Genomic DNA, 17,566 nt, shown 5'->3' with positions numbered 1-17,566 from the left:
GGAATTATTTCTGTATATAAATGTTATATTTTTATTTATTTTTGATCACAGTTTTTGCTAGGGTGGTAGTCCCCATAAGAAAACCAAAATATGTGATACTAAATCGCGCGAAGCACGAAGAAAAGTTTCATGTAGCATGAATCTGCTCAAAAATAATATTGTTTATATAGATTTAGGAAAAAATTATGAGCCTACTTCAGAATTCCGGACATTTAAGCATATTTTATAAATTCCTCCCGGACGCAGTTTCAACAGTGAAATTCCGGACATGTCCGGGAAATTCCGGACGTATGGCAACCCTGATATAGACCTGTATGGCATTTGTAATAACAAAAACGAATCTTATGATATTCAAATAGGTGCAAATGCTGGCTCTTGCAACCACAAGAATTCAAATGTTTAAATTAAAACACAAGGTATATAAAACGATAAAGACACGGGCCGTGCAATGATGGACGAGAAGATTACAAAACATGATGAAAACTATCACTGATACCCAACCCATGCTTGATATGAAGGGATCAGGGCTACTACTGGATATTTTATTACGCCGATTTTCGGATTTGAACATCGTGTTCACTTTAGTCATCAAGCAAAGCTGTCCGCAACTGACTAACACCAAGTCAATCGCAGATAAATAAACCACTATGATACCGCATTTGACTGCTGAAATATGTGTTCATTTACTGAATGCCACTGACAATGAAAGTATTGCCTCTACCAATAGCTGTCAGTCAGTGGCGGCTCGTCCTATAGGGCAACTGGGGCATTGCCCCACCTAAAGTTCGGTTCAATAACAATTATTTACCATTTATAGATGCACAACAATCAATATATACCGAAATCACAGCGAAACCCGCATTATTCTTGTGCATTCGCTTGTAAATGCCCATACCTAGCGAAGTCTCTGCGAAAATCGATTTCTCTTCTGTGTTTTCGCTTTGTGAATGCCTAGCCGGGGCTTGCCCCATTAGCGCTCATAGCAAGCTTTCACTGTCTATTCTCTTAAAGCCGCGCACAATAAAGAAACGGTGATCTACTCTTTCCTATTCATAAAATTACCGAGCAAGTGGGGCAACCTGCCTGGTGCCCTTAAGGTGTGATGTAACAATCGTGTCTATATCTGAACTCGGTTACCGTCATATGCGTTGAGTCGACCTTTGTTGGTATAGGTCGATTTTGACGATGTTTCGCTCCATGATAATTCTTGAAACTTAGTATGTTATGTCGTGAAGGTCGTATTTAACACTGCTCCAAGTTTCAGGGTTGCTACTCAAAGTGTAGGGTAGTAATTTCGTTTCCAAAGTTGACTGTGTGCTGATCCGCCATGTATCGCAAACAGATTTTTCTCAAAAGCGGGTATTGGTCTCCATTGATTTTGACGATGTTCCATACCGAGATCGTTCATGACATTTGGCATAGTTGAATGTAATGTTAGTATCGATCGCCGTACCAAGTGTAAAGTTTATCACTGAACTATGTGGGAGTAATTTCGTTTCCTAAGTCGAGTGACAGCTGACTCGCCATTTATCACTAACAGATTTTACGCAATACCGGTATTGGTCTGTATCGATTTTAACGAGGCTCCATACCTATATCCGTCTTGAGCTTTTGGACGGTATATCTTGATTTCAGTATCGAACGCTGTGCCAAGTCCCGAGGTTGACACTCAATGATTAGGGCATTAATTTCATTATCGAGGTCGAGTGTGGTTGGCCTAACGCTGACTACTGCATTGCGGATTTCACGCAAAACCCGGTGTTGGTCTGTGCTAATTTTATCTGTGTTTCATACTGAGATAGGTGATGAGATGATGATCTCATGAAACAGTTTACTAAGATTCTCGGTTTGCATTCAAATATTTACTTTATTTTATATTCTCCAATGCCAATGTCACCGTGAAATTGTGGCCTTCAAGCCATTTGCTGACAACCCGATGTCAAGCGCGTGAGGCGTGAGCTAGTTCGTTTTCGATGACGGCTAACAGCTGATCAATTGATCAGCCTATTCCTCAATATATTTTACGCAAAATTCAGTGTTTTTTAGCAAGATTCGGCTCTTATCCGCCTGGAAATTGTCCATTGATCTAATCGTACACGGGAGGAAAGCGCACTCTTACCTTTTCCCAACGTATTGCGATAAAAAATTAAAGGCTGACGTATAAGCGAGGATAAGGACGCCATGTTATACACTTTCACACTGCTGGTGCCAGGGGACAATGTCTCTAGTTCGACCGAAATGGGGTATCGTATCGTGATCTGAAGCATGTGGTCTACTGCAAACGGTGTCTCGATATTACGCGATAGTCGACATTGCTCGGCTCGAGTTGACTTGTTGATATTCTAATACATCTTTTTCCGAAGTAGTAACCAATAGTGAACTTTTAAAATTCCTATAGTTGAAAAATCGCTTTAGGCCTGCTGATACAAACGTTAAAATATGCAGGTATGAACAACTGTACTTGATATTTTCTTTCGAATAATTTGAAATACAAGTCTTGTTTACCATGCTTAATGTATATACCCCATACAAACTGTGTGTGACAACACATTTTCACGTCGGAATACACTATTGTGACGTCATTTAGACAATTAAAATCACGTACGCAACTTGCCTCACCACCCGATATTATCACGAGCCGCCACTGCTGTCAGTAATGCCATGGACTGTGGGTGCAATGTGCATATAACATTTTATTGTTGTTTTCAACTTCCACCATGACTTCCGGTCAGCTATCATATCTTTTACGGCAGAATACCTTTTCGAAAGATGTCCAATGTTGAAGCTTTATAATTAGTACCGTACCAGCGCAGTTTCTCGCTCCGATAAAGACGTACTGTACTCAGTCAACCTTTTCCCACTCCATCATGACGTAACACTCGTCTTAGTGAAAAAGTGAGATTGTTGCGAGTAGCGTCGCTAGTGAATATTGTACGTGTGGCCTACCCTTTAGTAGCCTACAGATGATAGCAAACGAGAAAGAGCGCATCTAATCAGTAATTCCTCAACTTGCGTACAGCACAATGGGGTTTTAAGTCTGACATCGCGACAATTGTTTGCTCATTATAACGACGTTTGAACTGCATTGTTGCGTTTCCCGATATAAGTCGGCTAAGCCATGTTAGAGTAATGAATATGCGCAGTGCGCACTTTGCGCAGGAATGACTTTCAATTCGCAGGCATAGGCTACACCAGTGGTTCTTAACCTTTTTTCCTCCAGCGCCCCGCTTCAAAAATTATCGTGCTCCAGCGCCCCTCCCCCCCCCATCCCCAAACTCATATTGTTAGGAATGTAATAAAGACAATGAGTAAGAGGGAGGGCCGTTACAGCATTTCGTCACCCCCCCCTAAAAATGATTGCCTTGCGCACCGATAGCGTGATAAACCAAACTTCTGAAGGCTTTGCCCCCAAGAACCCCGTAGCGTGGTTTCGATGGTCAGCAAAGGTTGTGTGGCCTGGTCGCCCTGAGTGCCAAAATTTTCTATAATGCATGAATGAATAGGTGGTAATTACATATATAAGTCGCTATAAACTTTTTATTCTCTCAGCCCATATAATCAGATTTACCAGTAGCGCTGAGTGAGATGTTGTGTTGGAAAATAAAGGTCACGTAATTATTAATTAAACATATTCGGACGAGCGCGTAGGAACAATTAATTCGTTACCAGGGCCGTAACAGCATTTCGTCAGCCCCACCAAAAAAAACGTTGGTCTTGTGCCCCCCATAGGGTGATAAACCAATCTTCCGGGGGGCTTCGCCCCCAGACCCTCATTCGACTATCCGCTATTTACTGATACTAGTCATTTACGTTGGGTGTCCATTTATTCGCTATTCTCGCCTAGACGCGCGAGGCGCGAAAATTTCAATAATTAATGATTGAATTGGTCAATATGATCGGGAATTGCATGTATATTGATATCAAATTTTATCCTCTCTCTGCTCACGTAAACAGATTTACCGGTAGAGCTGAGTGATGTGTGATTGAAAAGGCAGGACCCCTCAATAATATAGTTATACATCTTCGGGCGTATACCCGTTGGCAGGAACGAAACGGCACTTCGTCAGAGCCCCCGAAAAAAACTTGGGTCTTGGGCTCTCATAGGGTGATAAACCGACCGCCCCCATCACGTTGTTCGCTTAAGCCACGAAATTATAGCAGTACTGTTTAGCGAGCCAGGGGGAAGTGCGAAAATTCTCCATAATTCATGATAAAATCGTACAATAAGATCGGGAATTGCATATATATTGTTATCAATTTCTTGTCCTCTCTGCTCTCGTTACCAGAGTTACCGGTAGAGCTGAGTGAGGTGCAATGTTCCCTCTAAGCTGCGCACGTGCGCAGTGCTGACACGGTCTCTGCGCACAGAAAATCTACGTTGCGCACAACAAATGCGAAGGTATGACATTTTTTTAGTCGTTACGCACTGTTGTCCAAGGGTTTGCACAGTGAGTTGTTGAGTGTGCGCAGCCTCGTCAAAACGTAGAGGGAACATTGTGAGGTGTCTTGGAAACTGTAGGGCCCGTAACTAATAATTAAACATATTCAGGCGGACGGACCCGTTGCATGATGTTATTTCGTGACTTCCTGTCTGCTATATCAAAAAGTGTAGAATCGCCCAACAGGGATATCGCCCAACGGGGATATCTAGTTCTATATATCTCTGTCGCCCATTCGTACCAAACTAAAAGACGCACACGATTTCAAATTGGTATTTCTTCACTGGCATATAATTTTTCCCTGCCACTTCCAGATGGAATTTGTCTACTGAGGTTCAGATTGCCAAGACAGGAACATTCGGTGCCAGTCATTTAGGCGCCTATGGACAAACCTATATGTCTTTTGTAGGCTATATATAACGAAGTTTTCGGTGTTAATTTGCTCTGAATACTCATTAAGGATATGTCCTACCACCACATCATCTACTGGGAAGCCATTTTCCTCCAGCGCCCCCCCCCCATATCGCCCCCCTGAGCCCATCGCCCTCCATATCGCCCCCTGAGCGTTCCCGCCCCCTTCAAAATCGCCAGCGCCCCTTGGGGGGCGCTGGAGGCAAGGTTAAGAACCACTGGGCTACACAAACACACTGTCCTATTTCACGCTGCAAGCCCAAGCCTCCAATTAAAGAATTATTTTGTAAACGATTATGGGCGCAAATACAATTTAATTAGGAGGAGAACGTGAATTCGCTCGTCTGGTCGAGAGCGCAAGCGATGGTGTTTCTCAGCGTAAGCGTGTCGAAATCGACGTCGTAAACGAGGTTGCTTCGATTGTCTGATTACTAATCACGGATTACAATTTATTGGGGCGTTCTGAGCACTAATTCGTCGTCGACGACGACACTGCGTATTCAATTATTCGCGCGCGTATCGGTTAATGGTAGATAGTTGGCATTTACGCGCTATCAGGGACTCGCTGATTGACAGCGCTGATGATTTGAAATCGCAGACGGCGGGCGTCTAATCTTAATTTATGGGGTGGCCGCCACCCCATAAATGTGTCATGGGGTGGCTGCGCCATCCCGCCACCCCGTAACTCGGCGCCTATGTATATAGTTATTCATTTCGTGCACAAAGCTCCAAAACTTATTTTATGTACAAGGGGCTCTCACTCTCAAAAGTGATACACAGTGCCCCCTTCTTCCAATTCCACACGCTGTGCGCTGCGGGATATAATACCTAATTCGAAACATTATGTTGAAAATAACCCTAGCAAGCGTGACGGCAACGTTTTAACGGGAAATTGGCGACCTAAAAGTACGCGCAATTAGTTTTACATGAATTGTAATAAACCACTACATTTATAAAAACATCTGTAGCAAACATCGTCGCGTAGCGCAACCAAAATTTTCGGGATTTGACATGTTTTGTGGAATGTTAATTTGCTCAGAATACTCATTAAGGATATGTCCTACTATCACATCATCTATACTGCCAAGCCATTTTTCTTCAGCGCCCCCCTCAGCCCAGGCCCCCCATATCGCCCTTTGAGCGTTTCCGCCCCCCATATCGCTCCCTTAGCGTTTCCGCCCCCTTCAAAATCGTCAGCGCCCCTTGGGGGCGCTGGAGGCAAGGTTAAGATTCACTACTCTACAATATACAGCAGACCTGGGCAAAGTGCGGCACGCGGGCCAAATGCCAAATTATTTTGCAAATGAACTTAAATTATAGAGTCTTTTTGAGATATTTATGAAACTTCATTCAAATTTTCTTCGCGCTTTGCGCGATTTTTCGTGGTTAGATGCATTGATATAAATATGGGTAGGCCTACCCCTCTCCCCGAAAAACGCTTAATTTACAGAGATCCGCATTTCGGCGTCGGTCATTACCGCGTCACGAAATACCGAGACGTTGAAAATGACGTTTCGGTTAATATGTGGCAACAAGAGTACCCCGATCTTGACCAAATCTGATAAATACGTATATATATATCGTGGATTAAAGAGAATTCTATATGTATCATATTTAAAATTGTTTTGAATTATGACGGAAAATAAATAGAATATTTTTTTTAAATGACCGTCATTTTCTTTATCAACGCATCCACTGGGTAGCGTTTACAAACAATGTAATTCACTGCTTTCAATTTAGAAATAAAATTAATACGCTGAAGACTATATAGCTAAACATTTCGATTCGGCCCGCCAACGTATTCTCTGTTACTTATATGGCCCGCGAAGAAAATAATTTCCCACCCCTGCTTTACAGTATAATTAAAATTATTTTTTTTTACCAATACTTTAGGTAGTTGCCGTAGAGTTTTAATTTGTGGTATTGCAATCGTATGACTTGTCTAGTGATTTACCTTTTCTTGAAAATGCACTTTCCACATTTGAATTAGAATATTATTGGCAACACGTCTACAATAGTAATTAAAATGCGACTTATCGATTGAAGGGATATTTACTGGCAATCATATAATGAACAAGGTTTTCAAGTCCAAGTATAGCCACTCACTCCCCAATCAAAAGACGCGCGAAGTGATTCATCTCTCCCATATCCAAGAAATGAGCGTAATGCTTCGGCGGTAATAGAATTGTTCTGAAAATCCAGGTTTTCAACCTGCACAAAGTGATATCGTGATTTCATTACGGGTATTGAACGCTAAGAATATTTTGGTTTCGACTATATTGCTCAATTGAAATACATCTCCATATACAAATTGCGACGAGACTATTTCGAAATAGAAATAAATGACATTTGATAATCAAACGCATTGTACTGTCCTCTTCCACATGGAATACTGCAAATAGTTAGTTTTTTCAGGCGTCCTTAAGGTTTTGCTTCAACGTTTCCATTTCTATAGAAATGTTTTCTAATTCGACTTACATGTATTTGGTGATCTTTGATACAATGACCGAGGATTTCTATTATTTTATCTTCAATCTGACAGAATTGTAAATTCAAAGATCTGAGGCCACCGCTCCTTGCTGCCAGTGATCCAACGATAAGAGCTTCATGGCGACTCAATGAAATATTAGATACATCGATTACGGATATATTTCTTATCAGATCCTCGTTGTTTGATTCATGAATAGCGGTGTATAATTCCAAACGACGGTTCTTGTTGTCGTCACCGGTGTACTTCTCAAGTTGCGAAAGAAAATATCCAGCAAGCAGTTCTTGCTTCTTCATTTGATCTGAGACTGACAGGCAACAATCAAAATCATTTTACAGAATAAATTACATCCAATTCAGAAAAAAATGTGTTTACTAAATGTTTGAGAGGATGTATATCCAATGGTTGAATTGTATGATAACGAATATATGATAACGGATGTACAACATACAAAAATTCATTTAGGACCCCTGTCTAATATAGTCCTATTAGTCTCATACAGCTCCGCAAGGAAATCAGCACAAGGCTCTGTATCGAATTTATTACTTTCATTTATAACTGTTAGAAAAGGAGATCCATCGCATAACTATGTATGTATAGTGAATCATCGTGGCAACAGCGCTATAGCAGACCGTCTTAATGGTGGTGTTACCCCCGATTGAGACGAGATTTTCACAAAAGATCGCCAGCCCCAGGGTGTGTTCTTAGTGCTTTACAAGTACCCCATCTTGGGACGAACGCCATTGGTCAATTCTATGAGTAACCTAATTTATCGAAAATTACACTTTACCGAAAACAGTTTGATTCAGTTACATAACTTATGTATGTATTTTCTGGCACTTTTCACCAATCGATGACGATGATCCAAATAATTGGGCCATCAACTCCATTGTGCTAATACAGTGGTTCTCAAACTGGGGTCGTGAAAGCACCTGAAGGGGGACACAAAGCTGTGGTCACCTGAATTTTTTTTTCGTGCTCGGCGCGATTTACCTCTAATTCATAGTTATTGCATTGTGTATAGTCCGAATTTCATTTAAGAAAATTCTCTCATCGATAGTCATAACTTTCCAAGCCATATCAGACTATTCGTTGGGATTGCTAGCATTCTGGTTGCAATATGGGCGCGAAAATTTTTACCATCATAAAGGGGGCATGTCTAAAAATGTTTTAGAACCACTGTGCAAAGTCGTGCAATTGATTGACCTAACAGCGCTACACGGAATGATTTTATTATAATTGTAATTCAAAGAATGTTGCAGAATGTGTCCTGCGCAGATCGGCATATATCCCGGGCACCACAAGTGGTTGGCGTAACACTGGCTGAGAACTACAAGACAAAACACTCATGGTCATTTATATTCGTGACAACACGACTTAGTCAAATATGTCACCAAATAATATGCGAAAATGCTTTTGCCGGGAATTCTCATTGCAAATGCATTAAATATTATGTCAATGTTAACATAACACACTGCATCTCATCCAGAGCACGATTTAGTCGAACCCAACATATCATTTTGTAGAGAATTGCCGTGGTCGTATTTTCAACTAGAAATAAGCAGGTTTGAGTTGTACCGGTCTTCCTAAAAACCGTAAATTAAACAGTAGCTTCATATTTTTAGACTTACTTGTGTGCAGCTTGGATGGCGATTGCATGAACACAACCCCCGCAGTAAAGCTGCGAACCAGCGGCCAGTGTTCTTCTGAGTGATCGCGGTCAATGCAGTGACGGAAGTCCTCGAACTGCATTTCAGCCACAAAAATCGCTGCAAGAAATTCTTGTACGCCTCGTTGAAAGAATGAATATGTGAAGTCCTCATCCGTCAAATGGTAGCTGAAAATATTTTCGCCCGGGACTTTCATCATTAAATCGTGCACCTCTTCTTCGGATATATCGAATTCATCTAAATTTGCTTTGCTGAACATATTTCGTCCATCCCTCGTGCCTTGATATGCCATAGGTTTCAGTTTGGTGATTATAGTAAAAATTGCATTATGATTTCTTACATTTCGTAAACCTATGAGTGTTGATAAGATCGCGTAGTAAAGTTCTGTAGCTGTATTTGGTGCTCCGTCGATATGTTTTCCCGTTAAAGCAGCAATTACTACAAGACAAAGTGGAATCGACATGAAATGAAGCGCTTCAGGAGACATGAGACTAACATCCCTCCAAACATCTGCACCTTTGGTACCAATGAGATTAACGAACAGTCGTTGAGCATCCTGTTCTGTGAGACCGGTAAGGACGATGATATTTTGTGGTCGTGCTTTTGCGGGTAACTCCGAAATTCCAAATTCGCGGGAAGATACAACGATACTCACATTGCGGAGGATTTGCCGTGATAGGATGTTGTACAGGATCGCCGACGTGCTCGCACTTTCAAACTCTCGGATTTTTCGTTCTTTGATTCCAAGGAGATCCAAGTTTGCTTGATCTAGCCCATCGAAAATTAATATGGCATCTTCTTGATTTTCCATCAACCATTCATACACTTGATCCCTCTTTGTATCATTGTTAAAAATCCCACCGAATAGTAAGTGCGAAGGTGTTACGGATTTGTCGTTTTGAATACTATTCATGTCGATGTAATGTATCATTTTAATTTTAAATGGCTTTTCACCGTATTTTTTCTTTGTAGACCAGTTAGCAAAAGCTTTCCGGGCTATTCTTCGCATCAGTGTTGATTTACCAAACCCCATCGGTGCTACGATGGCGATGACTTCACTGTGTTCCTCCAATCCGAATTCCAAACACTTTAATATTAGGGCCGTCAACTCTTTAAATGAGATAAATCCATTGCCACCTTCACGTCTAAGGTGAAAATCACTTTCTTGATTAGGCTCAATATAACGGCCTTTATAATAATCACCAGCATTGACCCTTCGTATCTGCGGGAAAACTTGGAATATCGGTTCGTTGAGATCTTCGTATATGAAGTCGTCAAGAATGCCATGCTCTGTTTCTCGCCAAGTATTGCCGTTAACGACAGCAATGAGTTCGTGAACATTCACATCATCTCGTACTCTTGATGAAGTATCGTCTATGTGTCTGAGTGTGTTTTCTGAAATAGTGCCATAAATTATTAGGTTGTCGATGTAGTTAAAACGACTTACAAAAACGCTTACAATCCTTATATACATCCTGTATATACATTAGGGTTGTTCAAAATTTGGAAAATGTTCGGAATTCTGCGTGTCCATCGCTTATGCTGTAGATTATTGTTAAAAAACAATAATGTGCTTGAAAGAAGCTCGCAGGAAAGCCGGTAATATTTGTCTAAATGCGTTTGAAAGTAGCCGTCGGCGAGTGGGCGGGGAATCGATGAAGTGGGCGGGCAAAGAGAAGCCATTAATCCTGATTGGTTGAAGCCGGTAATAATAAGCTAATGATTGGCTGAAAGACCGACTTTGTGAACACTGCTGGTAACGATTTTTGCGTGCTGTTGTGCAGTCGTTTCTGTTGGTGGCATTACAGACATGATATATTGCCTTTGTTAATGTTGTCATCAAGAGTCCATAGTACAACATTGCAACCGCCTAAGTTAATATTCAACTGCAGAATGTGTATAAGTGCTATGTATTGCACAGGTGCTCTCGCTAGTTGAGATACGAATAAACTAGATGCATGCATCTTGCTACCTTCAACCTTTCCAAAAGTTACTGACAGTGAGTGAAACTCAAAAATTTACCACCAGGAGTCAACATCTCAGTAGTACTTGTTATGACTAGTCGACGTCTCACCCATAAACGAACGCATATTACACTTTTTATTCACAATTGAATGAAGGCGAAAAGCACTATTTACAAAAGACAATAAAAAAAGTACGTTGCAGATCAGTGTTGCATTGTCAGGCACAAGTTGCAGATTACAGGCTTTTGATTAGAGTTGACTTCCTGCTGTCTCCAACTGTCTTCCTATGCCGTTCCACAGTTTGAAGCAGACTGTCTCTTTGTTGTTCATTGTCACTGATGTAGGAGCTCATTCTGGTGTAGGAATCTGATAAGTGCCAAACATCAACCGGTTGAGCTAGCCACGCCCCAGAGCATTCAAAAACATCAAATATGTACCACGACTGTGGCCCAATAAAATCAGACAAAGTAGTGTCCTTGTTGATGTGTACAGTTGCATTCAACGAGGGCGGGCCTCTCCTGAAACTTGGAGTTAGCTCTACCTGCAGGAGCGTCTTTGCCATAATTTCTCGGGTTCCATTGCTTTCACTCGGCGAAAACAAGGCATATACAGCGGTTTCCTCCACGATATACCAGTCATGCTTCAAAAGCTTTTGTGAAGCAGCTTTGGAAGCTTGGTCATCAAACTTGGTCATCATGTTCCTTGTAACTCAACATGTCCTGGATGAATCTCAAGTCATTACCGGCTGCATCACGACCGATGCTGGAAGCAATCCAGGCAGGGATATAAAAGACAACTAAAAATAAATTGAAGCGATGCAGCAGTTCCACTTCTTCAGATTTGTAATGTAACTGATCAGCCCACATGAACATCTTCTGAGCATACAGAATTGTGCCCATCCACCTTGCATGGTGTGTTGCACCAGGTTTGTGATGATGTATATCTCCATCTGCGCCGAGAAGAGCAAGAGCATTAGTCACACATTGTTTGTAGTCATCCCGTGTGAAGAAATCTTTTCTGGCGAGTAGTAGCTTGAAGTTCTCAACTGTCATTGCTGCTCGTTCTTTAAAGCATATAGGAATAGTCAGAGTCTTGAATTGCTGTTTTCTGTCAAGACTGCTCCAGCTCTTCTTAAGGTGGGCAAACCATGTGTTCTCTGGTCCGGTTGTTGCTTTTCCAAATAAACATTTCCAGACGACTTTGACTACACTAGCTCATACACATGGTGCCGACACGCATGGTAAAAAACCTTCTTTCCTAGAAGGTCATCAAGGATCTTCGCTGCACCCTTCTTCCAGCCGCTGTTGCTTGCTGTGGTGTCAAAAACCAAAGCTGTTACAGCATCTTGTATATCCCACTTTTTAATTATGTCGAAAGTAGTTTCAGCTTGTGTTCGACCAGCCGCATTTTGTATCTTCCGAATTCCAAGTAGTTTTCCTTCCGAGTATTGAGTTTGACAAGATAGAACAATTGACAAAGCTTCATATCGATTTCCTAATCTATCCTCTGTGAGCTTTCCATCCCAATGAATGGCAACATGCTGTGGTCTATTATCGGCAAATTTTTCAAAAATGTCCTGAGATATTTCCAGGCGATTTGTTTCCCTGGCTCTCTTCGTTGAAGATCTTGACAGGGAGAACATGGCTATATCTCCTCCACAAGCCTTAATAAATGCTCCCATCAGCATCGTTGGATCGTTGTCAGTTACTTGCAATCGATCCAGAGCTTGGGACACATGCGTATTTTTCATAATATTTTTAGGTGCCATCAGTTTAATGGATTGGGTCGAGGTGCCAAGTCCAACATCAGCATCATAGTCAGAACTTGAACTTGTCTTCAAGCATTCTTTCATGTGATAGATAAATGTCATTTTCTATTGTTGTTATGGCCTCTCTACTTCCCATATCCCACAGCTTGTCCAAATTATCAGTGAATTTTCTCCTCTTACCCTTGGGATCACTTTCCTGTTTCGGATTCTTCTTCAGATCACGCCATCTTTCGTGCAAGTTTTGAAGTGATCGCACGAACCGTGGTTTCGTGATTGCCCGCCTCTGCTGTCGGTTGCCCGCCCACTCTTCAACAACGACTTTCAAACGCATTTAGACAAATGTTAGCGGCTTTCCTGCGAGCTTCTTTCAAGCCCATTATTGTTTTTTAACAATAATCTACAGAATAAGCGATGGACACGCATAATTCCAAACATTTTCCAAATTTTGAACAACCCTAATATACATTTTCCAAAATTAATCGGGCCTAATATTTGAATCCATTCCAACTGACTTCGGTATGCTTCAAAATGTCGCACATCCCCGGCATTTAGCCAATATATGGTTATGTGTAATAGTGCTCTTCAACCTTTTTCGCCGTGGTACACCCTTTTAACGTTTACTCAAAACTCGTACACCAGACTTGTACAAACTACTGAATTTTCAAAAAGCGCAACTAGAACTATAACTAGAACTACTCAATTTTTAAGACTCGCAACTAGAACTAGACCTACCCAATTTTCAAATTCCGCAACTTGAACTAGAACTACTCAATTTTCGAAACTCGCAACTAGAACTATAACTAGAACTAACGAAATTTAAATATCGGCAACTAACTAACTAAAACACAACTAACTAAATTTAATTCTCAATCAACTCGTTCATTTTTATTTTATTCGAATTCGGCGTTCCAGCCTTCCACATGAACGTCGGTACAACGAAAATACTGAAAAATCAGACAGACAGAACTATTCTGTAATCAGTACAGAATAAACAAAACCAAACCATTTTCTGCAGCGGTTGCTGATTGCAGCGAATCAGCATGAGTCGCGAAAATGTTTTTTCGTTGAATTTTGCCCTCTTTGGGGAATACAAAATCCCAGCATGCGAGAAAGCCCTTTCACTGGGCGCAGATGTTACAGTCATCCCAAGAAAATCTTTCGCCAAGTTCCGTAATTATGGCAAGTCGGTCATATTCCGCCAACAGTTTAGCATATTCTGACCCAGGAGTAGTCGCTGTTCCCTGGCATACTTTTTAACCTCAGATGGCCTGGTGTAAATGACCATAGTAGTCGACAAACACCATGAATACCCCAGAACAAACAAACAAACAACCTCAGACGGGCCGGATTTAACTTCAAGCGGACGACACGGACTTGGAGGTGGAAAGTTGCAGAGTGAGAGTCTCGGTTTCTTGTGCGTTTGAGAGCCAGGAAGAGACGACCCAGGCAATTTCTGCAATTTCCTTTGTAAAGATACCTTGGGCGAATCCAGATCGTCTTTTTTTTGTGCCTGGGCAGGCGTGGTCGGCATCATCATCACGAATCAAATACCGTAAATTTAACAGACGCGACAGCTCAGTTCCGAGATAATACTCGCCATCGCACAGCAGGAGATCACTAGTTCACATTCCAATTAGTAAACAACCTCAGCGGGAGATCGCGTGCGCTGCGCACTGTCGATTGTTGTAAATTTATCAGTGAACTCGGCATAATCAATGAATTGACTATGATCCAACAATGAGCCTTTGATACTTTGTCATGATCACATTAGTAACCCTAAGTAACCTCACTTGTGACGCGAGGAGAGTTCTCATCGCGCAGGGCAGGACACACAAGTGTTTTCTAGTTGTTCGGCAACTAATATTTTTTTGAAATGTGCAACTATAACTAGAACTAGAACTACTGAATTTTCAAAATCTGCAAATACAACTAGAACTAGAACTACGGAATTTTCAAAATCCGCAACTACAACTACAACTAGAACTACTCAACAAACTGTTAGTCAGTTGACCGTCAACTAACTAAATGTTTAGTTTGTACAAGTCTGTCGTACACCGCTGAGCCCTGACCACATAACACACTGATTCCGTATAAGCCTAATCCAGGGGTTTTCGAGCATTTTATTATTCACGTCCGTACTTATACTCATGTTAAATTGGGTACCGAAAACTCCGCACCGTGGAGTGCCCTGTTCGTGTTCTGTCCTATCACTGATGTCTTGAGATATAGGGGAGATGTGGTACCGATGGATCAAAAATTGGAAAATGATCGCTGGCCCCAAAATGTTCAGCCGAAAACAGCAGATCTTTTGCTGGCTCAGCACTTTGATACAAGCTCTACCTATCGCGCACATATACATTAATATCCGTCTTTTCAAAAAATATTTATGGACGTTTAAAATTTGTTGCTCGAACGTTTCATCGGTCCCCACCCGGTGGGTCCAATGGCACACGACCCGGGGACCTATGACACATATACCCTAAAAAACTCAGATGTGACAACTTTTCTTGCTCAGTATTATAATCTAAGCTACAGCAAGCCAAAGAAGAATTTTCGGTCGCAACAGTCAAAATATAGATTAAATATTGACTCAAATGTTGTCATAAAATCACGTTTCGATTTAGGCTCGGACTTATAAATTTGAGGGTACATACATATTGCCCGAAAATCGACAGTGTGACTTCCAAAGACCTCGTTATAGCGATAAAACATCATATGCAATTACTACATAAAGATTTTCTGTACGTAGTCATGTTTCATTTGTTTCATGATTAGTATGCTTGATTATTTTGCTTGATTTGGCTATTGTATCATCGGTCCCCACCCTACTAATTTTGTACATGAATCGAAAAAAATTCCACTCAAGGAAAGTACTGAAAAAAATAATAGGTTCCATTATATAGCCTGATACAAGCCCTAGACTTCACAATAAAAATGATTGCTGGTTTGTTCGTGTTGAAGGTTACAAAGAAAAATGTATATGTCGATCTAAATTTAGTTTACACCCCCCAAAACAAAAAGCACCTGTGAGAGACCCCATAGTTCCCCCACGTCGAATTTTTTTGTATGTGAGGAAAGATGTTGCCTGCATGCAATTGTAGACAAGTTCACGGAGTGTAATCATGGAATTACCATAGAGAATTTTCAAAGTATTTTCGGTCCCAGTGACCCATCGGTACCACATCTCCCCTACCTCGCGTATAAAAGTTTTTAATTGTATCAGTATCCGCAGGATTACTATCCAAAATAGCGAGTTTAAATATTAAGAAAAGTTATCTGGATTTTCTTTCTAGTCGCGCAGAGCGCGATAAATGTTTTCATCTGAAAAGTTAATCTCGTCGATACTAATGGTGTTTTGATATATTACTGTCAAGTATTTATCCATTCTTAGCCCACGTGATTAGATTAACCGCTAGAGCTGATGGAGGGGGAGTCTTTGAAATTTTTTGGCACAAAATTAATGATGATGCATTTCCCGGTTTTTATTAATCACTTTGTTTCATGTTGACCGCCCGTCAGGATTATAGGGATATCGAAATATCTATTGCAATCGCCCAAACGTACGAAAATAACTTTCATTCGTGAGGCGCACACGATTCCGATACTTGTCATTTGTGTATGGGGTACGTCATTTTCCTTTCTAGTTCGCATTTAAGCTATGGGGCTCAGATTCTATACTATCATATTAAAAACGAAAAATCCATGTAACACTGTATCGCGCCAGGCGTGAATAACATTTTCAAGTTTAATTAAAATTCCTCGAAGATTGGAGAACCAATTCGTTAATTCAAATTGCATATTGACTGTCGCCAACACGCGCTAATTTAATTATGTGTATTTGGGCCGCATAATTATTGTTCAACGGCTACATGCGACCGTAGTCTGCAGGTTAGCCACCTTTGGCCTGTTGAAATAAGGATGAACAAGATTGCAACGTATTGGAAATGCTAAATACTAATCATGGCCAATGTTCCCTCTTAGCTGCGCACGTGCGTAAATGCGTACTGCTGAAACGGTCTCTGCGCACACAAAATCTAAGCTGCGCACAAGAAATCTGAAGTGATGATTTTTTTTACTCGAATCGCACAGTTCTACAAAGGACCGGGCAAGCGCGCAGACTCGTGAAAAATTAGAGGGAACATTGCCAGGGGCAAATAGTGTTATCGCTGAAGTCTGAAACCGAAGTACGAGTGCGGCCCGTAAAGGTAAATATTGCGCTCTGCGAAGAACTGATAATTTACAATGACGGGCGCCTCACGAAAGAGTTTCTTTTAGTATATGGTCTCGTACGCGTGAGCGATACTGATATCCTTTCAATAGTGCAATCTTTTCTGAGAATGGCGAAATAACATGGTTTGTCAAAGTTATAAATAACAATGGGTTAGCTCGAAGTTAGTCTGCGAGAAACTTACGAATAATATTTTCCGCGTGGCATAAACATCGCATAAGATTTACGGTACAATTACATGCCGTGAATTTTCGAAGTCATCACTTACATCATGCAAATCTGATCAAGTATGGTGAGACAGGCTAATATGCAAAATATCCAAGTACAAGCTCCAATATTGTTGAAAAAATCCATCCCCTTGCAAACGTTGATCGGGAAATGCTTCAACTGCGCACTGTAAGGCGTTGAATTACATCAGCTTCCCAGCAGCCCAAATTTTGATTTTATTCGATTCGTTTGAACGGGAATCTTCTGTCGATAAGGTCATACGCTAATACTGTTCTTGCTTCAGTCAGCCTTGCATATTCGTATCATTTTGTCCTGATTGTAATGAGTGCATTGACGTTATTAAGACGTCACATAAGTGTTTTAACGCTGT

The 17,566-nt window shown here is 41.1% G+C and overlaps 2 protein-coding genes across 2 annotated transcripts in view; both read right to left on the bottom strand.

The window, feature by feature from the left end:
• LOC145458756 (rhodopsin-like) overlaps positions 1 to 17,566 on the bottom strand; it is a 321,540-nt gene that overhangs the window by 194,166 nt on the left and 109,808 nt on the right. The window lies entirely within an intron of this gene.
• The window catches only part of LOC145458423 (uncharacterized), a 98,825-nt gene that overhangs the window by 22,931 nt on the left and 58,328 nt on the right, over positions 1 to 17,566 (bottom strand). The window contains exons 4-6 of the mRNA XM_080336790.1: positions 8,970 to 10,403; positions 7,329 to 7,645; positions 6,957 to 7,061 (exon numbers count right to left, since the gene is read on the bottom strand). Of these exons, the coding sequence (XP_080192916.1) occupies positions 6,957 to 7,061; positions 7,329 to 7,645; positions 8,970 to 10,041 (1,494 nt within the window). The 5' untranslated portion in view covers positions 10,042 to 10,403. The remainder of the gene's footprint in view (positions 1 to 6,956; positions 7,062 to 7,328; positions 7,646 to 8,969; positions 10,404 to 17,566) is intronic.

Source organism: Botryllus schlosseri, chromosome 2, assembly GCF_051294905.1.
Source record: "Botryllus schlosseri isolate E-star chromosome 2, Bs_hap1, whole genome shotgun sequence".
Lineage (NCBI taxonomy): Eukaryota > Metazoa > Chordata > Ascidiacea > Stolidobranchia > Styelidae > Botryllus > Botryllus schlosseri.
The sequence above is the reverse complement of the archived record's forward strand: the minus strand, read 5'-3'. Positions and strand labels throughout refer to the sequence as shown.